The following is a 24,771-nucleotide window of genomic DNA, read 5'->3' on the forward strand; positions in this document are numbered from 1 at the left end:
ATGGGAAGGGGCTGCAACATGACGGAAGGACCCAGCGAGGGTGTCTCCTGCCATAGACTGGTGCCTTCCTGGGACCCAGTGGCCCCAGCGAGGCGCCCCAGCACTGCTCCCCAAGCCTACAAACCTCGCACCTGTGGGGCCTCAGTCCCGGCCCCGCCCCCCGAGTCCACGCCCACCAGGGCCTCTGAGTGGGCGGGGCGGTGTGGGGGCTTAAATGTGGGAGCCAGGGAGCTGTGGCCAGTCTTTGCTCCTAGGCTCCTTCCTGTTCGCTTCGCGTGCCCAGCCTTGAGTGACAGCTCTTCCACCTGCTCTGCAGCCAGCACCATGCGGGAGATCGTGCACATCCAGGCGGGCCAGTGCGGCAACCAGATCGGAGCTAAGGTGGGTGTGCCCCAGGAGAGAGGTCTGGTGGGGTCGCTGTTGGAGCCCAGCGGTCCCTGGGTTATGTGTGGCAGGCCAGAGAGGGTGCAGGGCCTGGACCCAGGCAGAGCCTGCTGCAGCCCCTGGGCTGTCCAGGTGGCACATTCCAAGCGACCAGGCCACTGGGCAGGGGTAGCCCAGGAAGCCGCTCAACCTGCCAGGGTGCCAGTAGGCGACTTGTGTTGGCCTTTCATCTAGGCAAATTATCTAGAGACAACACCCTTCTGCAGGGGTGAGTTGGCATTCCTCTGCTTGTATTAGTACAGCAGGAGGCTCTGGTCATAGGTAGCCTTAGTCTCACTGGAATGTTCCTCTTGCATTTTTGTCCGGTTTGAATGAAAGAAATGCAGTGTCAGTGGGCTGACAGATGCAGAGGCTTCTCTTTAGGTCCACAGATACCTATCAGATAGGCAAGAACAGTTCTTCTCAGAGTGAGACTTTATTCCCCACCTCATTTCCATTAAGATGGACTGTTTTTTAGTTCGGCGTTTTCAGTGTTTTAGTGAAAAGCCCTTAGATCCTGTGAGGCCAGATTCTCTTGATGTAATCTAACCAGAACCTGGTGCTGCAATAGATGGAATACAGCTGTGAGAGGCCAAATGTTTTCTATTAAGCCAGATAGGGAAGAGATTAACAAAATTGTAAAATGCTGTCTTTATCATTATTTTTATTTTAGACAACAGGCAGCAGTGGGCATGGTGTGTGGGTGTGGGTAGACACCCCTACAAGGATATGATCTCTTTCCAAGCTGCCATATTCCCCATCTTTTTGTCCTGCCCCCTTTCCTGCTGCTAACTCACAAAGGAGACTGCCTCATGATGGTCAGCTTCCCCCACTGCAGCCCAGGCATTCTCCCAGAATTGTGCCTGCTTTCCTAGTCTACTCCCAGCCAGAAGTCTGTGCCCAGAGGCCAATATGTAGAATGGTGGCATAAATCTGGTTTGTTGAAAGCTGGGGGGGGGAGGGGGAAGAGGAGGAGGAGGAGGAAGGGGTCTATGCCAGATGCCATTGATTGTGGAGGCAATGCTGGATGAGGCCATTGGAACCTCTTTCTCACCTGAACCAAATCATCAGCCTAGACTTAGCCTGCTTTCAGTTCTTTTAGAGAGATAGAGCCCCCTCCCTCCACAGCTTTCTAGAAAGGGATTTTCTATGCCCTCACTCCCAGGCTCCTCCCAGCCTTTCAGTCTGTGCTCTTAATATGGCTGATGAGAGGCACTGTAGATTTCCAAGCCCCTATGCAGTAGCAGCTGCAGGAAATGGAGGACAGCAGCTTTCTACATTCCTTTCCACTGCCTGACCAGAATGGCAACCATTCAAGGCCATTCTTGGGGACAGTTAGGATTCCAGATCATGATATGATTCAATTTCATCTCAGTTTTGGGAGGTCATCAGTGATGAGCATGGCATCGACCCCACTGGCACTTACCATGGCGACAGTGACCTGCAGCTGGAGAGAATCAACGTGTACTACAATGAAGCTGCTGGTAAGTATTTGGATGGCAACCTGGCTTTCCATTGTGGCAAAGGAAAGGCCCTGGGAGTATACAAACGACCAGGAAATGCTGTTTGCATAGCGCTTTAAATGCTAACTGCAGAATAACTGGTTTAGTTGCTGAAGATTCCTGCTGGATAAAGCATGCTCACTATGTCCATTCCTGTTTCCTTCTTTTGTCTCAAGTGCTGGAATTTGCTGCAATGAATTCTGCTGTGAGAGCTCCCTAGGTTTATGAGCTCTGCTTATGATTTGCTTTCCAAGCACAGGTCTAAAACTGCTCTTGTTCCCACAGGTAACAGATATGTCCCTCGGTCCATCCTAGTGGACCTGGAGCCGGGCACCATGGACTCAGTGAGATCAGGACCATTGGGGCAGATCTTCAGGCCAGACAACTTTGTGTTTGGTATGTTTTCATGGGAGGAGATAAACTGATCCTCTTTTTCCTAAACCCATGTATTCTATCACTTTCTGTTCACTGTCGAGTCTGGATCGATATACCACTCCCCCCCGCCCCCAGTCCTGGACTAGCACACCCAGTATGTTGAGGTCATGCTTCAGACCCTTTAGACAACTCATAGGTCAGTGCTAGCCTGCGAGGCTGGCCAGCCCTCCATGACAGAGCTGCTTCTGAAGAAACAGAACAAAGAAATCTTCCACTAGGGCTTCACAAATGCAGGTAATTTCAAAGAACTGTGGACAATGACTAACCATTTGGGGATGTCAAAGTCATAAGCACAGCTTATGACTATGTTTAGACAAGTACTTGAAAAGCATCTTCTCTGACCACACTGTGCTTTCTCCATCTTGCTTTGTGCCTGAGGGAGAACAGTGCTGGGGTTTGATTTCAGGGACTTGTACTTGCCACACAAGTGCTCTAATACTCCACTCATACTCTCTGCTATTGTGTTTTATTTTTCAGACATGGCATCACCTTCCTCCCCCACTCCCCCATCCCAGACCCAGACTGGCCTTTGGACCATGACTCTCCTTTCTCTACTAGAGGAGCTGAAATTCAGGGACAGGCTACCACAGACAGTTCAGTTTCACCTAGTAGTACCTAATAATTGCTGGAAGTTTGGCCTAGTGGTAGAGTGCTTGCCTACTATGCACAAAGACCTGGCTTTGTTTCTTGATACCACACCCATAGAAAAAACTGGAAGGGGTACTATGGCTCAGGTGGTAGAGTGCTGGTTTTGAGAAAGCCCAAGGACAGTGCTCAGGCTTTGAGTTCAAGCCCCAGGATTGGTTAAAAAAAAGAAACAATCAAACCTAATTTAAATGTTCTGTTCATTTTTCTTTTTTTCCTTTTTTTTGGTCTGAGATCAGAACTCCAACTTGGTACTTGATGCTTTCACTCATTGGTTAACACTCTAACCACTAAGCCATGTGCCTCTAGGCCCCTGCTCATCCTGCTACAGGCTCTTTGGTTTGGTTAAATGTATTCTTTCTCCACCAGTTTTTTTTTCTTAAATTTTATCAAGATGCCTAGGACTTTTGAAGATCACTGTGAAACAAAGTATTTTCATGTAACAAATGTATTTTCTTCATCTAACAAATGTATGTCTAAGAAAATATCAATGTTCTAGGAAGTCGTACTTTATCCACAATTGAAATGATGTAAGTCATTATTCCTTGAGTCTTTTTCTGACACTCTTTCCTTCTTGCAGGTCAGAGCGGAGCAGGCAATAACTGGGCCAAGGGCCACTACACAGAGGGAGCTGAGTTGGTGGACTCTGTCATGGATGTGGTGAGGAAGGAGTCAGAAAGCTGTGACTGTCTCCAGGGCTTCCAGCTGACCCACTCCCTGGGAGGTGGCACTGGCTCAGGCATGGGCACGCTGCTCATCAGCAAGATCCGAGAAGAGTACCCAGACCGCATCATGAACACCTTCAGTGTCATGCCCTCGCCCAAGGTGTCGGACACAGTGGTGGAGCCCTACAACGCCATCCTCTCCGTCCACCAGCTCGTGGAGAACACAGATGAGACCTTCTCCATAGACAACGAAGCCCTGTATGATATCTGCTTCCGTACCCTGAAGCTGCCCACCCCCACCTATGGGGACCTCAACCACCTGGTGTCAGGCACCATGAGCGGTGTCACCACCTGCCTGCGCTTCCCGGGCCAGCTCAACGCTGACCTGCGCAAGCTGGCCGTGAACATGGTGCCCTTCCCCCGCCTGCACTTCTTCATGCCAGGCTTTGCCCCCCTGACCAGCCGGGGCAGCCAGCAGTACCGGGCCCTCACGGTGCCCGAGCTCACCCGCCAGATGTTCGACTCCAAGAACATGATGGTCGCCTGTGACCCACGCCACGGCCGCTACTTGACGGCGGCTGCCATCTTCCGGGGCCGCATGTCCATGAGGGAGGTGGACGAGCAGATGCTCCACATGCAGAACAAGAACAGCAGCTACTTCGTGGAGTGGATCCCCAACAACGTGAAGACGGCCGTGTGCGACATTCCCCCTCGTGGCCTCAAGATGTCAGCCACCTTCATAGGCAACAACACCGCCATCCAGGAGCCGTTCAAGCGCATCTCAGAGCAGTTCACGGCCATGTTCCGGCGCAAGGCTTTCCTGCACTGGTACACCGGCGAGGGCATGGACGAGATGGAGTTCACCGAGGCTGAGAGCAACTTGAACGACCTGGTGTCAGAGTACCAGCAGTACCAGGATGCCACCGCTGATGAACAGGGGGAATTTGAGGAGGAGGAGGAGGAGGTTGAGGAGGAGGCTTAAGAACTTCTGAAATCCATCGTGTACCCTTAGTGAACGCTTGTTGTCCTCCAGCATGGTGTTTTATTTGTATACCATGGTGCTCAGTATTGCCTATGGCAGAAATTCACTGTTGATGTAATAAGTGGATCTCCTTTAAAGATTACAATATTTTTAACATGTATTTTTTATCATATCTATGCTAGTATTTTAACATATATCTATGCTAATAAAGAAACACGTGTATTAATACCTGTAGTCCTTATTATCCTTTGAATAGCCTTGATCTTTCACCAATGTTTCTGAAATAAAAGTTTACTCATTTTTTTCTTTTTTCAAGAATCAGCACTGGCCTTAAATTCACAGCCTCTCACTCTTTGTTTTTTTGACTCTGTGCTGGCACACTGTCATGTAAGCCATATCCCCACTTCCACCCTTTTGCTGGATAATTGGAGGTAAGTTTATCTCAGATTTGTCTGCTGCAGCTGGCTTTGGGTCTCAATTCTATGATCTCAGTCTCCTGAGTAGCTAGCATTATAGGTATGAGCCACCAGTACGTGGCTCAAAGATTAATCTTAATAGCAATTTAGAATTTCTGCATCCGCACTTTTAATTAATTGCATCCTTGGTGTTTTGTAAAAAGATATTCTTAAAAATATCTATTCCCCTGGGTCAAAATACTAAAGATCTCTGAATAGTGAGTCCATGAAATCAGAATTTTCAGTCTCCAGGCCCAAACTTTGGAATTCATTCCACCAGCTCCTGCCATGCACCTCTACACACCAAATAAAGAGGCATTATAAAGCACAGAAAGATTACATGGCACAGAAGTGTCCCTGGAAACAACCATTTCAGTATACCTTTCTGGTTTTTGACATTTAAAAATGACCTGTAGGTTGATAAAGAGACAAGGACAGGGAAATACAGGTTTGCATCAATGCACAACTATTAAGCAGTGCTGGTCAAAGCATGGCCGGGTGGATCACTATTTCTGTCTTACTTTTGGCTGGGTTCTGGAGAAGTTCTCACTATCCTACTGGTAAAGATAAACAAGTGTTCAATGGCTGGTGGGTGGGCTGTATCCAGGAGTCTCTACTGTTCCTTCCATCCCTAGTGGAGAGATATTATTGACAATTCTTCCTGGATTCTAAAGTGACTACAGAGAATAGGTAGAGTGGACATAAAATGGAGGCAGAGATGCCTAGATGCTGCTTTGAGTTAATGGGCCCAGCAAAGGCAGCTTTAGAGGAGGGGGCTTGACCTCGGGTCCTGGACACTCCTCTGGGCTTCTTTGGCTCAAGGCTAGTCCTTTACCACTTGAGCTACAGTTTTATACCCCAAGGCAGCTTTTAAACCTCTTAGTAACCAGGAGTGAAGAGTAGATTGGGTAAAAAGCAAACCTGCTTTCTTTACACTTTTCCTAGATACCCTACAATGTTCTAGAGGAAGGAAATAAAATCTTTAACAAGTCTGTTTCTGCACAAGATGATGAATATAAAGACATATGACCAGGAGTTTGGCCTAGTGGTAAAGTGCTTGCCCAGCAGGCACAGAAACTGGACTTTGATTCCTTGGTAACACATACACTGGAAAAGCTGGAAGTGGTGCTATGGCTCAAGTGGTAGAGCGCTATAGCCTTGAGAAAGCCCTAGCACAGTGGTCAGGCCTTGAGATCAAGCCCTGGGACTGGCAAAAATAAAATCAAGACATCCCATCTTTACCTATAAAATAAAGGTGTACTGTACATTCTAAATACTGTAAATAGACGTGAACACCATAAAAGCATACCTGAAAATATGGAACTTATTTTTAAGAGAATGATAGAAATGTGCAAATTATTGTTAAACATAACTTCATTTTGGAGCCTTTACTTAAGCTTTTTCCATGTGTAACAAGCACCTGACTTGGATCACATTGTAGGGAAGACAGGATTCTTAGGAACTGAGGTGTGATGGGAGGTATTGTGATGGAACAGCATGATCAAGGCTCTCACCACAGAACTTCTAGCATACCGAAGTCCTCAGGTATATTTTCATTGTAGAAAGTCTTCCACTAAATTGTTGAATTCTTTTGCAAATCGTAAGTGCAGGTTGTGTTTGCCTTCTGGCATCAGATGCAACCTAAACAAATGAAACAAAGATTCTTTTCACCAATGGCAGGCACACCATTTAAAATTATTTTCCTTCAACCTTTCATAAAAATCTGAAGTGAGAAGTGTCCATTTTCCCCATAACTAGCACTGGGGAACCATGGAAAGAACTGTGTAAACTTTCCCTGTACAGTAAAACAGGGGACAACCACTATAGCCTCTAAGCACACGGGTTAACTTTGACTTTACAGCCCTTACCTATCAGGGACAGAAATAGCATATTTGAAATCATAGCATTTAAAACATGGTTTGGACAACATGAGAGAGGTCATTTAGTGATCATTTGTTAAAAAAAAATTCTTTTCAGTGAAGTTGATTTCAAGAAAGAAGGCCAGAAGCATATTAAAAACAAAACATATCCAGAGTCCACGGGGCTGAGCAGGTTGTTAATTGGGGCTGTCTGCATAATAGGAAAAAGAACATAGAAAGTCAAAGCTACTATCAGGTTACTGTTAAAGATTTTCATGTTTGTAAGCATGAGAAGCCTTACTCTAGCCACCAAACATGGCAAGATACCTCAGGACAGCCAGGGCTGTTATCAAGGCCTGAGCCCAGAGCTACTTCAATAGCTGTTGAAATTCATCTTGATGGTACCTCTGTCCTGTTAAGGCTTTAGATTTGAGTAGAAGAAGGCTTACAAATTGGGTCAATTCCTTAAAAAAATAACTGTCTCTGATGTTTGTATTTCATTATTTACCAAAGTGTCGAAATAGGGAAACATTTAACAAAGGTTGAGGATTGTAAGTACAAGTTCAAGCTAGTATGCCTACCTTGTCAAGCAGATGTAGCAAGGACTACACTGGTGCAAAATTCCAGTATGAATTGTGGCAATCTCTCACTACCTCAGTAGTAGGTACTGAGAGCTCTACCACTTGAGCTACAGCTGTACCACCTAGCCCTTCCCTGGGGAAGGGAGCTGGCCTGAGAAGGGATCAGACCTCTTGTCACTCTATCATGAGTGAGAGATCCACATATCTTCCTTTCAAATTAGAGGATAAACCTTTGGCATCTTTTGGAGGTCACTGGAAGGCTAATGTTCTTAATAATAACCAGGAGCATCATAAATTCAAACCATAATGTCCAAAACAGCTTCAACCCCAAAGGTACAGTCCCAGTCGCCTTGCACAAGGCATAGGTTTATAGGGATGTTGAAGACCTGAGATAGAACCAGCTGCCAGGGAGGCTAACAGGTGAGATAAGGGCAGCTCCTAGCTTAACTGCACCCATAACCTGAAAAAAGAGAAGCCCTAACTTGACCATCTGAAGTCCACTCCGAATGGAGTCAATCTGGCTGTCATATGCTCTACCAGGTTTCTACAATAAGTTTGTTCCTAGTAAGGAGAGGAAGACACAGTTATCAGCCATGAGTCCCTTCTTTCTAGCTCTTCAGTACTGATCCAGTCTTTCTATCAAAGCTCTAAGTCCTAGGAAAATAAAATCTAACTTCAATCTTCTTCATGAAAAACATGATAGAACTAGATGAGTGGGTGGCTGGGTGGGTAGACTGACAGACAGAAGGATAAAAGTATGAAAGAAATGATTCTTATCCCTGATAACTCGAGAGTCATCTGGAGATCCTTAGTATACCTTCCTCCTTTCAGTCTGGCAAAGGACTCACTACCTGAAATCTAACATGTGTTCTTCCTTGAGAACAGGACTGCTATGAGCAGGTATACATATTGGCCATCAAGACTTGGATGAATACTTCTCACCCAGACAACAAAAGGATCAAATCCCATGACCCATTAAAAGGGGTTTTTCAGTCAACAGTCTCCTGCAACAGTAGCAGGACCCGTCACCCATGCCATCAAACGCATAGCTCATTGGCAGTGAAGCAGCATTACAGGAAGTGTGCAAGTTCCTACTTCCCGTGGTGGTTCCTTGTGGCATCTGACAGCTATGGGGAGATAGGAACTCTAGCCCATGGGGGAATGAGAAGCTGACCTGACCCACAGTGTATCAAGGGCTGCTAGATCCACTCCTTTCCAGTCAAGAAGGGGACTAGAAACATGGCCTGGCTGAGTGACCCATTCTCACTCTCACTTTTCCAGCTTCCAAAGGACCTAAGGGAGGCACCCATCTTGACTGTTGGGTATCTTTACTTCAGATGAGTGCGACAGACATCACAGCTGCTTACAACCTACACAATAGCCAGCCAAGAAGAAGAGGAGCAATTCTGTCTGCACCAGAAACCAAAAGAGTGGCTGATTTGTGTGGGAGGATCTTTCTCATCATGAACATGGACAGCAGCTCTGCTCCAGGGTGTTTGTCCCTGCCAGGCGTTCCTTCTACTACCACAAAAACCTAGTACTGTATTAGAGCACTGGTTCTTCAGAAATAGGACCTGTTCCAGTCCTGCAACTTCTAGAAAGCCCTAAGGAAAAGGTAATAATGGGTGAGGTGTAAGCTCCTTTGGTAAAGCTGGGAGAGAGTATGTTCCCTAAGCTTTCCTCTACAAGGCTTGGGGTTGAGGGTGTGGTGGGGTAGACATCTCACTGAGAAGTAACTTTGCTTCACTCCAACCACATCTCACTCATTAGGAAAAAAAAACTACTTTAGAAGCTGCTTTCTCAGAGATGCTGCAGCTTGAAGTGCAGCACTCCTGTCCATGCCATTTGACTGTGTTCTTACATGATGTGTGGAAGACAAAGCCTTCCTGATCCAGTTAGGAGCCCAAGGATGGGGCTGGAGCCTTCCTACTGCAGTTATGGCTTTCTTTCCTTGGTAGCTCGATATAAAGTATTAGTAAGAAGTGTTAGAATGGTCAGCAGGAGGGAAAGGAAATCATATGCCAGCAGCTGTTTAAAGGGTATGAGTACAGTCTGGAAGTTCCTCAAAAGATGAAACAAAGATCTTCCCTATGACCCAGCCATACACTTCTGCGCATCTACACAGAACACCCGAAGCCAGGACACCATAACAACACTTGCATATCCATGGTCATTGCTGTACTACTCACAATGGCCACGTTATGAAAACAGCCCATATGCCCTACAATAGATCACCAGACCCAAACTGAGGTACCTATACACAATGGAATTTTCCATAGCCATTAGAAAGAATATTATGTCATTTGCAGGGAAATAGATGGACCTAGAACAAATCATGTAAAGTGAGGTAAGTCAAGCATGTTTTCCTCATATGCAGAAGCTAGGTGTAAAATACATTAGAACATAATAAATTATACAGGATTCTAGGCACTTAAAACTAAAGGAGACCGGGGCCAGGAGTTTGGCCTAGTGGTTAAAGTGCTTGCCTAGCATGCATGAAGACCCGGGTTCGATTCCTCGGTACCACATACATACAAAAAAGCCGGAAGTGGTGCTGAGGCTCAAGTGGTAGAGTACTAGCCTTGAGAAAGTCCAAGGACAGTGCTCAAGCCCTGAGCCCAAGCCCAGGACTGGCAAAAAAAAAAAAAAAACTAAAGGAGACCAAGGGAGGATATTCTTAACAAAGGAATACTAAGGCACGATGCCTTTGTGCATCAGATCATATAAAATAACATTTATCAAAATAAGCTACAGAAAATGGAAATAAGAGGGTTTTTATTGTCATTTTTGTTTTAGTACTGTTTTGTTTGTTTATTTATCTGCCTTTGGGTGGGTAAGAGGGCACAAAAATAGAGGGACAGGGAATGAACAAATGCAACAGTGATCATTTTTAGACAGTACGTGGAAAATGAACTATATAACTTGTAGTAGGGGTGGAAGGAAAAACTGGGAAAGCATGAGGGAAGTAGTGACACTTTCCAAAAAGAAATGTACTCATTATGTGACTTATGTAACTGTAACCCCTCTGTACATCACCTGTATAATGACAATAAAAATAATAATAAAAAGTAGTGACAGTTGAAAAAATAGGAGAAAAAAAAGGTATGACTATAGAGCCACAGACTTCGGGGTAAGAAGTCTCACTAAAGAGGATCCATGATGGAAAGGGTGTACAGGCAAGGGAGGCACCAAGGGCTACAGAGGGATTGCAGACAAGGCACAAGCGATTGGTACTTGGCTATGAAACCCTGGTCTCTGCTAGGGACCTTGTGTATGAAATCTGAAACAAAATCATGAGCTGAATTGTGCCCCCTTAATTCATATATTGAGATCTCAGGGTCTTTAGTTTGTTCAAAATAAGGCCACATGGTGACTGGAATCCTTCTAAGAAATTTGGACACAGATGCAGAGGGAAGAACACTTGAAGATATGGGGGGAAAGACAGGTATCTACAGCTTGGGGTCTGGGAACTCAGCAAAAATCAATCCTGCTTTGTGCTTAGACTCCAGAACTATGAAAAAATACAGACTTACAGCAGGGTTCTGCCCCAATAAAGTCAATATAAGTTGTCAATATTGGGGATGAGGGTGTCATTCAGAACAAATATCCTGCAACAAAAGGTAGAAGAGAGGAAAGACGGGTTGGGCTTTGCATCATACATAATATCCTGTAATCATCCCTGATGGGACAGATGAAGACTATAAGTATAATTAATAATGCATCTGGCGAGGTAATGAAATGTCAAGTTCATTAGAAGCCTGCTCTCCTGAGATGTTCCCCTGCTTTCAGATTGTACACCATCATAGTTGGACTACAGAACTCCAGGAATCCAGCTTCCTTTCATGGGTTCTCAAGCCAAGATGTTCTAGGTACATCCCTGTCCAACGTCAAGGCTCTTTTACAAGAGACAGTGGAAAATAGGCCAGTTTGAGATAATCGTTGCTAATAACACTTTATCCACCAGCCATTTGTTCCAAACTTATAATTTTAAGAAAAATGATCTTCCACAATGTTTTGTGGTGTGTCTGTGTCTCATATCTCTGTATTCTGTAACTAGGCAATGTATCTGGAAGAGTTGCCATACTGAACTTTCTCCTAGCCTGACTTTACTGAATTGTTCCCGCTACATTGTCCATAAAGACATTGTGGAATATTCTGTCCCTTCTAGAGCTGACCACTAAGCAGGCCACCTGGCAGCTGACTGCCACACTGAAAGTACAGTTACAAGAGACAGTTGGGCTGTGAGGCAAACACTATATAGTAGGAGAAAGTCCAAAATTTGTCATTTACTGCTGTATCACCTGAAAGATGTTTAACATGGAAAAGCCTTGCTTCCTATCTGTAAAATGGATGCTTTACTTTTCATAAGTTTGTAGGAAAATATAATTAGGTGTTTTATGCCAAATACATTTTAAAACATAATATGCTATGAAGAAAATCACATGCACATAGTCTAAAAATATGAAATGAGACCAAAGCACAAAGGCAGATTATAAAGTTGTCTGTATCTGAAAGCTTGTCTAAAACTATGATGTTTGTTTTGTTTTGTATGTGTGAGTACTGGGGCCGGCATTCTATCCATTGAGCCACACCTCCACTCCCAGCTGTTTTGGTGATTAATTGGAGATAAAAATCTGTGAGACTTTTCTGTCTGGGCTTCAAACTACAATCCTCATATCTCAGTCTTCTGAGTATCCAGGATTACAACATGAGCCACAGTACCTGACCATAACATGATCTGAATCTATCAGCTTTCTTTGCACCTTACGGCTCTGTACCATAGCCAGTACATGAAGAAGTTTGTGATTCCTGCTATTTTCTCATTTTTGTTTTCTCATATTTAAGGCTGAAATACATTAAAAGTTTATAATATAATTTCAAGCATGAAACAAAGCAGACCTCAGAGGTAAGTATAGACCACGGTTACATCATGTATAAAAATGGTAGTGATGATAGTATTTAAGTGCATAGCAGGACTAACATGATTTCCTGTCTATGCATTTTTTTTCCTGGGTAGGCAGAACTTTCATGATAACAAAAACTAAGCTGAAACTTCCCAAATTACACAAAATTGCTCAATCATCAATAAGATTGATAAAATCTAAACAGCACTAGGAACCTGTAGCTTACACGTGTAATCCTAGCTATTCAGGAGGCTAAGATCTGAGGATCAAGGTTCAAAGCCAGCCAGGCAGGAAAGTTCATGAGAATCTTATCTCCAGTTAACCACCAAAAAGCTGAAATGTAACCTGTGGCTCAAGTGACAAGAGTGCTAGCCTTGCGCAAAAAAGCTCTGGATGGTGTCCAGGCCCTAAATTCAAGACTTGGGACCAGCATACAGACACACACACACACACACAGACACACACACACACACACACACACACACAAAACCTAAACTTAGTTCCCATCTGCACATTTACCCTTTACAAGAATCAGAGAAGCCCTTTCTTTCCAGTTCCTGGTTTCCCACTGGTCAGAGTCGCTGCTCTCCATGTCTCTGGGGTATCTTAAACATGCTGCTACTAACTGGTCAAATGGAGGTACACACCCGCCCACCCCCCGCCTCCACAACCTCCACTGTTCATGCTTCCTTTCAGAGATGCTGAGGCTGGACTCACCTTGAGCTTTTCACATGCTCATGTATGAAGTCTGCATGAAACCGTGGAACCAGAGGGTCCTTTTCTCCATGCACAATTAGGGTGGGGCACTGGACCAGGGGCAGCAAGTGACGGCAGATGTTACCTGCAAGGCAAGGCCCAGAAACCCACCTCGGTGCTTGCATTCTGAAGGAGGAACAACAGGCTCCACAGCCTCAGGGATGCAGCCTGGATGCAGGACGGTTCCTGTAGAAGGGCTATTAGAGTGTGGTGGAACTTTTCGAAGGCAGGAACTAGTATAAGTTTTTAGGTCATTGGAGTGCTTGTCAAGGAGGCTGGAGGGCCCCACCCCATCCTCTCTTCTCATTTGCTCCTTGATGTGAGCCACTTTGCACTGTCACATGTTCCTACCACAATGTGCTCCCGGAAGGACCAAAGCCATGAGGCCTCTTTGCCACAGACTGGAACCTTCAGCACTGCAAACCAAATAAGCCTTTTTTCTTGTAGTTAATTAATTACCCGAGGTATTTCCTTAATGATGGAAAGGTGACTACTGCCTACCTCTGTGGCTGTTTTCTTGTCTGGGAAAACTGCTTTGAATTTGGGACTCTCTCCAGCTCCAACAGCCTTGGGTTTCTCTTTGCATTACTCTGTTGTGTTTGTTTATAAGCTGTATTAGCAAACAAACTGCTTTGCCTCATTTAAATGAATAACTTACAAAGAAAACTACAACTCTTTCTATCATACAGGGTGGCCCATCAGCCACTGGGCAGATGAGACACTTTCGGAGGTCACACCTCAAATAGTGGTAAGGTGCTACCAGCCTGATACACAGACTGGTAGTGGAGTTGCAATGTGTTCCTGGAAAACTGCTGATGTTTACTGCTCAAGCCTGTGTCATTTTCCTGCCCCCCACCCTCTGAGACCTGGGGGTCTGGGTCTGGGCCTGCTGAGAACAGCATTACTTAGGCAATGATGGCCACTCTGTGCCCCAGCTTCTGCCTAGGCTCTTTCACCAAGAGCTTCAGTCTCAAAATAGGAGTAATCATAATGTCATGTGGTTGGCATGAGCCTAAACAGAGAGCCACATGGAAGGCTTTCCTTCACCCTCTCCCATCTCTGCCTGTGTTGACAGGAAAGCACGACAGCAAAACTAGCTGGAAGCCAGCCTCATGCTGCTACCCACAAGATACAGACCTAAGACTCTTCTGCAGATAGCTGGCCACCAAATGAGAAGTAGCCTGATGATGATGATAAGGGAAGTAGGTGTCTAGGTCTTTGACCTTCCTGTCCTGAGGCTGAGCTGGCACACTTTTACCTTTTATTCAGACCAGGCTGATATAACCAAGCAGTCCCTGCGTACCAGGAATGCTGTGCTATTAAATACTCCCAAGGCTTAGACATTCTACCTCACTAGGTCATTATTTATCAACCGAGGGCTTCTATAACAGAAACAGAAAGTGTCCATCAAACACTGTAAACTGCAAGATGCTAGGTGTTTATTATCCACTTAATCGTCACAACTTTATGAGGTAGGTATTACCACAGCCCAGTCACAGAGAGGAAACTGAAAGTCATGTGTCTCCATCTGTTTTGACAGCAAGCCATGTGGTAGGGCTGTAATTCAAATGCAGACTCACCTGACTCCAAAGCAGTGCAGTTAACTCCTCTGCAAAGCCAAACATCCATAAATCTTAGAGGCCAATTGCAAATAAAGGGTTCTTGCAAGATATTTCTACACTGTTTGGTTCTTCCACATCATGCTGTAGTTTTGAATCTTTGTTCAAACTATTTCTGCCTTGGATCTTTCTGTCTTATAATCATACTCTTCAATAAAGTACAAAAGTTTATGTTTCACAGTGCAAACTTGCTGCTTTACAGAAGTTTGTTCTAAGATCAGAGAAATATATCTCAAGGACTTGTTTATGTGGCAGAGGCTACATTAGAACAGAATCACTACAAGGCATGCATGTGGTGTTTTGAACTTAAACCAGAATTGGAACATTTCCAAAATTCTTTCCATTATAAAATTTTTGATATACCAGATGATTGGAAACATTGGAAATAACTACATAATAGAACAAATTAATCCTTCAGTCACAAGTATCCTGTATCTGAAAGTCTTCCCGATTAAATCCTACCTACTCTTTCCATGATTACAAATGAAAAGGAGGAAGGAGAAAGAGGGGCAGGGAGGCAGAGATGGAGAAAGAGAAGGGGAGAGAGAGAGAAAAAAACAGAGGGAAGAGGAGTGGGGAGAGGGAGGGAGAGGGAGAGAGGAAGAAACTGATTCCTGGGTTTATACAGCTTGCTATGGTCCCATGTGTTGAAGATTTGCTCCTCTGCGTGGCACTACTGGGAGATGATGCATGTTTTAAGAGGTGGGGCCTAGGAGAGGTCTTCAAGTCACGGGGTGTGTACTTTCAAAGGTGACTACAGGACCCCAGACCCCCTCTTTTTCTTTTTCTCTTCTCAGCCATGAAGTGTCTGTGCTATGCCATATGCTCATCGTGAAGTTCTGCCCCATTTCCACTCCCTTATCACGGACCACTGTACACTAAAATAACCTCTTGGGGTTTTTTCTGCTAAAGTGGCCATCTTAGGTATTATTATATCTCTGGAAATCTTGCTCATGCATAGCATAAAAACAGACTTTAATTCAGAAGGGATCTAAAGTATGTCAAGGCTTACTGCACATGATAATCTCGCTGATTCTTCAGATAAAGGCAGGGAGTCGTTGACTCATGGCTAAGGTCATATAACCTGGTTCTGAAGATGATGTCTTCTTCAGAAAGGTGTCAGCACTCTCCTCTCTGGTTCTGGTACAGTAGAAGACCGAGACAGGAACATCTTCCTGTTTTGTAATTGTGAGGGAAGGTGAGCAGTGGAGTGACACGTCTCAATGTGCAATATAAAGTACTGCCTATATTATGACTTGTTTGTTGCTAAGAACCCATTCTGGAATTAGAAAATAGAAACAAATTCTTCTGGAGAGCTATTTTACCATCATAGCCATAAGACTGAAGTGGAAAATGCCATATGCTATAAAGGTTCAGAAAGTTAACTTTCGGGGCCGAGAGTTTGGCCTAGTGGTTAAAGTGCTTGCCTAGCATGCATGAAGATCGGGGTTCGATTCCTCGGTACTACATACATAGAAAAAAGAAGGAAGTGGTGTTGAGGCTCAAGTGGTAGAGCTCTAGCTTTGAGAAAGTCCAAGGACAGTGCTCAGGCCCCCTGAGCTCAAGCACAGGACTGGCAAAAAAAAAAAAAAAGAAAGTCAACTTTCACACATGCAGCTCTCCCTTGAGCGTAAGGCAAGCTTGCTACCCAAGATCTCCTATTGCATACAAGTAGTCTTCTCTGTGTGTAGAAAATGGTGGGCTCATTAGTCATTCAGGAATCTTGGGACAACAGGGAGGAATGCATACATCCATCTCATTGGCAAAAGAACCATCACAGGCCACCTACCATCTGGCAGACGTTTAAACTGTGTTATGCCTTCCACCCATTTTTCGCAGGTTCTGGCTAGGTAGTCATAGCCATACAAGACTTCTAGGGGCTTCCTTGCTTTCTCACTCCATTTAGAAACATCTCGGATACCTGAAAAATAGAAGTGTGGACAGGATGGGCTAAGCCTCATAACTCTCCCTAGCACGTATTACTTCTGAACCTTACACTAACTGAGCTCTGCTTGCAAGGCTCCCCAGAGCCTACATGGACACACCTCACATTTTCCAGGTCTCTGCTCAGAGGTCAAGAAGCCTACTTCACCACCCTCGTGCATTCACAGATGATCAGCTGTCTTCCTCAGGATGTACACCAAGGGGAAGGGCCTCTACCTTCTAGTGAGTGAAAGCAGACTGGCCCTGAATGCTGTCAGTTAAAAGTGTAAGATAAAAGGAAATAGTTCCGTAACTTGACTGTATAACTGTAGCATTATAGTTTTCTCTTGGTGTCTGCAAAGATTGGATCCAGGAACCTCATGGATTCAAAAATGGACGTCCAAGCTCTTCCCATATACTTTTTTTTTCAAGTCCTGGGGCTTGAACTGAGGGCTTGGGCACTGTCCTTGAGCTTTTATTTTTGCTTAAGGCTAGTGCTCTACAATTTGAGCCATAGCTCCACATCTGGCTTTTTTTGTAGTAATTTATTTAGTAATTTATTTTCCCACCTGGGCTGGCTTCGAGTTTTGATCCACAGATCTCAGCCACTGAGTAGCCAGGGCAGGTATGCGTTACCTGCTCCTGGCTCTTCCTTATATTTTAAATCATCCTTACATTATCCACTCTAGCTAACACAACTTAAATCCTAAGCAGAATACTGTATGACATCATCACAGACACACAGACTTCACTTTTCCTAACATTTCATCCCCTTCTTTACTTCCCTCCTTCCTTCCTTCCTTCTTTCTTTCTTTTTCTTTTCTTTCTTTCTCTCTATCTGTCTTTCTCTCTGTCTTTCTTTCTTTCTTTCTTTCTGTCTGTCTGTCTGTCTGTCTCTGTCTTTGTCTCTCTCTCTCTCTCTCTCTCTGTGTCTGTGTATGTGTACGTGTGTGTGTGTGTGTGTGTTTGTGCGTGTGTGTGTGTCTTTTCTTTCTCAGTATTGAGGCTTGAACTCAGGGCGTTCTACTTGTCAGGCAGTTACTTAACTATTTGAGCCACACCCCAGCCCCTTTTTCTTTCATTATTTTCAAATGGCATCACATATTCATGCTCAGGCTGGACTAAACATGACTCTTCTACTTTTACTTCACTCATAGCTAGGATAGTAGGCATGCACCTCCACACCCATGAGATGAAAGCCTTATGAACTTTATGCCCAGGCTGGCCACAAACCACAATCCTCCTACTCCCTACCTCCTGAGTAGCTGGGATTATAGGCATAAGCCATAGTACCTAGCTTCAACCATGGTTTCTTGAGTCCATAGATTAAAAAAAAACCTGCATAGGCACAGAAATAGAAGATTAGTTATGTCTAGATAAAGGAATTTTTCTGGCACATTGAGAAACACAAGCTAATTACTAATTTTTAAGTTCTAGTATGGAAGAAATTGAGTACTAAAGCTAACTAATAGCTCTAAGCTATGTTATATATGATTCAGTAGTAGAAAAGTAACCAAATCTGCCTATAAAATGGATCAATGCAAGTGTATGGGTCAATCTTTTCCATATCTCTTTAAGCACTGTGATAAACATGCCAGTGTTCTCAAGAATATGATATATTGCTTAATGAGAGCTTTCAGAAAAGTGACTGGATGACAACATCTGGAAGACAATATAAATGATTAGAATTCAAGTATAATCTGTACAGAGCTTCAGTTGGTTCTGAAACAGACACTCAAAGGGAACTTTGCAAATGAGGAAAATCTGCTGTTTACAAGTGAATTGTCTTCTGATTGAGTAGACCCCATTACAATGGCAGCTTGATGGTGCCTCTGCAGACTGGTTCAAATATTCCGAGAGAAGCTGCAGTGAGCTGGCTCCACAGGTGAACTACTCCATGAAGAGACATAGGATGTGAGGAGAAGCAGCCTGAACAGGGGAGTGGATTTGGGAGTATAAAAGAGACAGACTGGGGGGAGGGCGGGGAGGGAGGGGGATAGGGAGAAAAGGAGAGAGGAAGAGATGGAGAGAGGGAGAGAGGAAGAGAGGGAGAGAGAAAGAATTTGTGACAGGGAGAAAGGGAGAAAGTAACTGCAGGACAGGCAGTATGAAAAAGCCAGTGAAAAGATTCTCTGTAGAGAGGCTGAGGAGCAGCCCAGTGGCAAATCATGTGCATGTATGAGACCGTTGGTTCAATCCCCAGCACTCCTATCCTGGAGATTCTACCATTCCTTCAGGATACACAGGAGGATGTTCACAGCAACACCTGAGATAAACTAGCTATCTGCCAGAAGTAAAAACAATTAAAGAAACCTGCCATAATTATCTAATAATGCTCTTGGACGACCAGTACAGCAATGAAAGTAACTTCACTGCAACCACCAGTAGTATCACAATGGATGTCAGAAATGTAAAGTAAAAACAAAAAGAAGAGAGAGCTGGGCTTGGTGGCTATAATCCTAGCTACTCAGGAGGCTGAGATCTGAGGATAGAGGTTCAAAGCCAGCCTGGACAGTAAAGTCTGTGAGACTCTTATCTCAAATTAGCCACTAGAAAACTGTGCTGTGGCTCAAGAGGTAGGGTGGTAGCCTTGAGCTGAAGAGCTCAGAGACAGCACCCACGACCAGAGTTCAAACCCCATGACTGACAGAAAGAAGAAGGATGAGGAGGAGGAGGAGGAGGAGGAGGAAGAGGAGGAGGAAGAGGAGGAGGAGGAGGAGGAGGATGACGACAATATAAAGCATAAAGTCACCTGCCCAAAGCTCTCAAATTGTTGTTTAGGAATAAAAACACACATTAAAAATAGTTTTCACGACCTGAAATTTGGCCTAGTGGTAAGAGTACTTGCCTAGCATGCATGAAGCCTGTGGCTCAAGTGGTATGAGCACTAGCCTTGAGAAAGCTCAAGGACAGTGCCCAGGCCCTGAATTCAAAGCCCACGACTGTCGAAGAAGAAGAAGAAGAAGAAGAAGAAGAAGAAGAAGAAGAAGAAGAAGAAGAAGAAGAAGAAGAAGAAGAAGAAGAAGAAGAATTGTTTTCACAAAGGCACGTGGCAAAATTGAAGGGTGCAGAGTGAAAGAGATGAAATGAGAAAGGGCAGCGACAAGCAAGAGTGTTAAGTAATCATAAATCCGGGGCTCCATGGCAGGTTGAGGAATATTGTATTTCACACAGATAATTCACATAGTTTTAAAGTAACTCTACCAAGTGTTAAACAAGAAAAACAAAGAAATCAACTAGGAAGTGGGGGAAGAGGAAAACAATAAGGAGGGTTGTTCTGAACAAAATATATGCACATCTGAAATACCATGATGAAACATACAAACTAGAAATAAAAGAACAGTAAAGTGAAACAGGCTCAGATGGGGATGAGAATGCATATGGAGAATATGGTCGGCTTTGCATGCATGAAAATGAGACAATGAGGCCTACTGAGATTTTATAGAGAAGGGGAAGGAGGAGGGGAGAGGAGGTTTGATTGCATAATACGTCGTTCATATATGAGGAAATGCCACATTCGACCTCCCTACTATGCAATTAATATATGCTAATAAACAGAATAACCAGTGGAGATAAAACAATCAATTAGAAAAAAACAAGTTTTCTGTAGTGTTAAGGCCCAGACCTTTTCCTTTTTTAATTTTTGCTAGTCCTGAGCTTGAGCTCAGGGTCTGAGCACAGTCATTGGACTTTCTCAAGGCTAAAGCTCTACCATTTGAGCCTCAGGACCACTTCCGGCTTTTTTCTATGTATGTGGTACTGAGGAATCGAACCTGGGTCTTTGTGCATGCCAGGCAAGCACTCTACCATTAGGCCAAACTCCCGTCCCCCAGACCTTTTCCTTTTAAGAAACTAGTCGAGTAATGCATGACTGACTCTTGCTTGTAATCCTAATGTGTCAGAAGGCTGAGAATTGAAGATTGAGATTCAGAAGCAGCCTGGGCAGAAAAATCCTCAAAACCCGTACGTACAATTAACTAGCAAAAAGCCAGGAAAGGAGGTATGGCTCACATAGTAGAGTGCCAGTCAAGTAAGAGCTTCAGGGCCTGAGTTAAACCCTCAGTACACACACCACACACAAACACACACACACACACACACACACACACACCACTACAAAACAGCAGGAAATGCTCAACATGATGGTTTTCTTGCTAAAACGTTAAGTCTTCTCATGGGACAGCAAGATACCCTTTTATGTATTAACTTAGGAAAAGCAGACCATTTGGAGAGGTTTCTAGGGGAATGTCAACAAAACTGGAGAAGGTCAGGAGTTTGGCCTACTAGTAGAGTGCTTGCCTAGCATGCACGAAGACGTGGGTTCAATTCTTTGATACCACATGGTGCTATGGCTCAAGTGGTAGGACACTGCTCAGGACAGTGCTCAGGCCCTGAGTTAAAACCCAAGGACTGGCAAAAAAAACCCCAACAACAACAACTGGAGAAGCCTTCAGAATTTCATAGGAAACAGTGTCTAAGTTTCAATGGGAATGAAGCCCAATAGCAGCTAAGAAAGCCACTCATACCAAGCTAAGATTAAAAACACAGGCTTAGAAGTCAGACTGCCTCAGTATGAGTTCCAGCTCATGTAAGGCCCCGCTCTGTGATAAATGAGCAAGTTATTTAGCCTCTCTGCTAGCTAGTTTCCCCATCAGAATCATGACAACAGTCTGGAATAAAGAGAAGTTAACACATGAACTATCAAATAATAGTGCCTGGCATGTAACATGCACTCAGAAATGTTCATTATATTTATATATTTATTTTGGTGGCTTTACTTCAGTGGAAGACTGTTTTGGCCCAAAGCATAATTACCACCAAAAATTAGGTAGCTACCAGATAAGAAAATACAATAAATGTTAAATATCTGGAATTCAGAAGTTAAGTAAAGCCAGGGTATGGGTATAAGAGAAGAAAGCTAGACATGGTAACACACACCTGGAAGTCTGAGGCAGGAGGATTACATGAACCAGGAAAACACAGAAAGACTGAAGAGAGACAGAGGGAGAGGGAGAGGGAGAGGGAGGAGAGAGAGAGGAAACAGAGCACATCAGGGATGGCACCCAAAGACTCTGATATCTCAGCCCCACAGAGAAGAGTTGAGGACATATCAAAGGTCGCCCTGCACTAGAATTAACTCCAAATGGATCAAATACCATGAGATAAAAGCCGACACACTGCAAACTTTACAAGAAGGAATAGGAGACACACTAGGCCTCCTTGGCACAGGTCAAAACTTTCTCAATAAGGACCAAGAAACACAACAAATCAGAGAAAGGCTGGATAAGTGGGACTGCATTAAACTGCAGAGCTTCTGTATGGCAAAAGACATAGCTAGTAAATTAATTAGGAAGCCTACAGAATGGGAGAAGATCTTCACTAACCATACAACAGACAAGGCCTCATATCTAAAATATATCAACAGCTCAAAAAATTGAATCACTCCAAAACTAATCTCCAAAGTAACAACCATCCCATTAAAAGATGGGCCAAAGACTTAAAGAGAGTCTTCTCTGAAGAAGAAAAAAAAAATGGCCTATAGACACATGAAGAAATGCTCAACATCTCTGGTCATAAAAGAAATGCAAATCAAAAAAACTCTAAGATTCCACCTCACTACAGTTAGAATGGCCAGGATCAAAAAACTAATAACAACAGATGCTGGAGGGGATGTGGCCAGGAGGGATCACTACTACACTGTTGATGGGAGTGCAAACTCGTTCAACCACTATGGAAAGCAGTATGGCAGTTCCTCAAAAGACTAAACATAGAGCTTCCCGATGACACAGCAGTTCCACTACTTGGCATTTACCCAACCATCCAGAAACAAGGGCATACTAAATCTACTAGCACAATGATGTTCATTGCAGCACTATTTATCATAGCAAAGATTGGGAACCAACCCAGATGTCCCTCACTTGATGAGTAGATCATAAGATGTGGTATTTATACACAATGGAATTCTATGCTGCTGTCAGAAAGAACAATATCGCCCCATTTGTAAGGAAATGGAAAAACTTAGAAAAAATCATATTAAGTGAAGTAAGCCAGACTCAAAGGAACATAGGCTCAATGGTTTCCCTCGTTTGTCATAATCAGTAGAATCCTTGGGCTCTCCTAGCAGAGATTTGCAATAGAGCAAAACCTAGACACATAAGGCCATATAGTATGACGCTAAATGAAAAGACCTCTAGGATATAGAAACAAAAGCCATATAATGAATGATTGTTGTCCTTAATGTACTATGTTATCTCTCATCTCTTCTGCTATCCCCTGGTTATCTCATATTGTTACAGTATTTCACTTTGTTATCTGATATATTGGATAAATGCATATTTGGTTATTTGAAATTGGACAGGGAAGGGGGAAAACAAGATGAGGGGTGGGGGTGGGGGGAGGGAAATGGGGACCAAGACATGAGAAAGGGTATCAATTATACATGAAGTAATGTACCTTCTATCTGGCGAATATAATGTAACCCTTCTATTAATTACAATAAAAAATATATGAAAAAAAGAAAACAAAATAAAAGCAAAAAAAAAGAAATGTAAAAAATAAAAATAAAAATCAATATCCAAATGGCCCTAGACTATGTAGAGGGTAATAAGGAATACGATAGACAACTATAAAGTATCCATCATCTTTGACAAGATTATATTTGTTATACTGAAACCCATTAAGTAGAGAGGCCAACACAAAACAGAATGGAACTGAAGAAGGAATTTTAAAAAAAAGCAGAAAACAGATCAAAGGGCAAAACATAGTAAGGTAGTAACTACAGGTGAGAGGAACAATGTTTTGAAGGTGGAATTGTAAGCTAAGAGGAAGAGTCCAGTGGAGAGACATCACTGATTGAGGGGAAGTCAGGTATCCAAGACAGAAGGCATGGGAGGTCAAGGATAACTACAAAGTGGAATGGCCCGCTCTGCCCAAGGCAGACCCAGAGACACAAAGAACTATCAGACCATGAGGAGAATAGATTATGACAGAATGGTAACTCAATCAGCTTACCATGGAAGCCTTTCATATTTCCTTAAGAAACAGGATGTCTGCAAAAAACTAAATTCTATAATCGGACATGGCCACTAACTGTAACAGCTGAAAAGAATTACCCTAATGAAAGCCTAGAAGTCAGAAATGTCTTGCTGTATAAGGCTGGAGTAGATATTTCAGGCTTTGCAGGCCGAGAGGCTAATCCAAGACATGATACGAACATATACACACATAAGAGAAAATGCCACCCAGACCCAGCTATTTGAGGTGGACCATGGCTGGGTGCCTAGCAATTACCAAAAGTCCCCACTGCTCAGGATACCAGTGCAGACCTTAGGCAACAATACTGGGAGTGCAAGAGAAATGAGGAAGGCAGAAGGAACAGACAATTTAGCGTAGTGTCCATAGCTCATACAACTTGTTTCAACTGGTTCCTAGGCCTTACAAATAAAATCTGGAAGCCAGAGTTGACTTACAGTGTGCTAACCTCTGCATCAGTATCCCTAAAAACCTCAAAGAGAAGCCTAAAGGACCACCTTAAACATGAAAATAGGCCAGGTATAGTGGCTTATGCCTAAAATCCTAGCTATTTAGGAGGCTGAGATGAAAGGATCAGTTTGAGGCCAGGCCAGGCCAGGCAAAAAGTTGAAGAGATTGCATTTTAACTGATGAAAAGATGGGACAACTGGTGTATGCTTGTTATCCCAGCATGGAAGGTATGCTATCATTATCTAAGAGCTACATGGGAAGCTAAAATAGAAGTGGTCCACGCTGGCTGAGGCATAAATGGGATACCCTAGCCAAAACAATGAAAGCAGAAAGGGCAGAGGCCATGGCTCAAGTAGTACAACAACTACCAATAAGCAAAAAGAACTGAGTTCAAACAACACTACCACTTAAAAAAAAAAAACCAAATAGCACAGAAATTCTTTTAACCAAGAATACAAGGTTTCATATTCAAATCCAGTTTCCATAACTCTCATGGTGTTTTTCTTTCTATTTATTCTTATTTTTTTGGAGATGGGTTCT

At 43.7% G+C, this 24,771-nt stretch overlaps 2 protein-coding genes across 3 annotated transcripts in view; one reads left to right on the forward strand and one right to left on the reverse strand.

The window, feature by feature from the left end:
• The first annotated feature begins 153 nt into the window (after nucleotides 1-153).
• LOC150048431 (tubulin beta-2A chain-like) lies at nucleotides 154-4,652 on the forward strand. Its single transcript, XM_090356415.1, has 4 exons — nucleotides 154-381; nucleotides 1,799-1,907; nucleotides 2,211-2,321; nucleotides 3,586-4,652. Exons 1-4 carry the CDS (start codon nucleotides 325-327, stop codon nucleotides 4,650-4,652), a joined length of 1,344 nt encoding a protein of 447 aa, XP_090212541.1. The 5' UTR covers nucleotides 154-324.
• Nucleotides 4,653-6,480: 1,828 nt separating this feature from the next.
• LOC150048432 (serine hydrolase BPHL-like) overlaps nucleotides 6,481-24,771 on the reverse strand; it is a 31,316-nt gene continuing 13,025 nt past the window's right edge. For both annotated transcript variants that reach the window (XM_090356414.1, XM_090356413.1), the window contains 3 exons: nucleotides 16,616-16,747; nucleotides 13,169-13,292; nucleotides 6,481-6,748 (listed from right to left, as the gene is read on the reverse strand). In XM_090356414.1, coding sequence (XP_090212540.1) covers nucleotides 6,661-6,748; nucleotides 13,169-13,292; nucleotides 16,616-16,747 — 344 coding nt within the window. In that variant the 3' untranslated portion in view covers nucleotides 6,481-6,660. The remainder of the gene's footprint in view (nucleotides 6,749-13,168; nucleotides 13,293-16,615; nucleotides 16,748-24,771) is intronic.

This window comes from Megascapheus bottae, chromosome 22, assembly GCF_031878675.1.
Source record: "Megascapheus bottae isolate mThoBot1 chromosome 22, mThoBot2.hap1, whole genome shotgun sequence".
Classification (NCBI taxonomy): Eukaryota; Metazoa; Chordata; class Mammalia; order Rodentia; family Geomyidae; genus Megascapheus; species Megascapheus bottae.

Coding starts and splice junctions, on each gene's coding strand:
- LOC150048431 (XM_090356415.1), top strand. CDS start 325: ATGCGGGAGATCGTGCACATCCAGGCGGGCCAGTGCGGCAACCAGATC. Junction 382..1,798: donor GCAACCAGATCGGAGCTAAG/GTGGGTGTGCCC, acceptor ATTTCATCTCAG/TTTTGGGAGGTCATCAGTGA. Junction 1,908..2,210: donor GTACTACAATGAAGCTGCTG/GTAAGTATTTGG, acceptor TTGTTCCCACAG/GTAACAGATATGTCCCTCGG.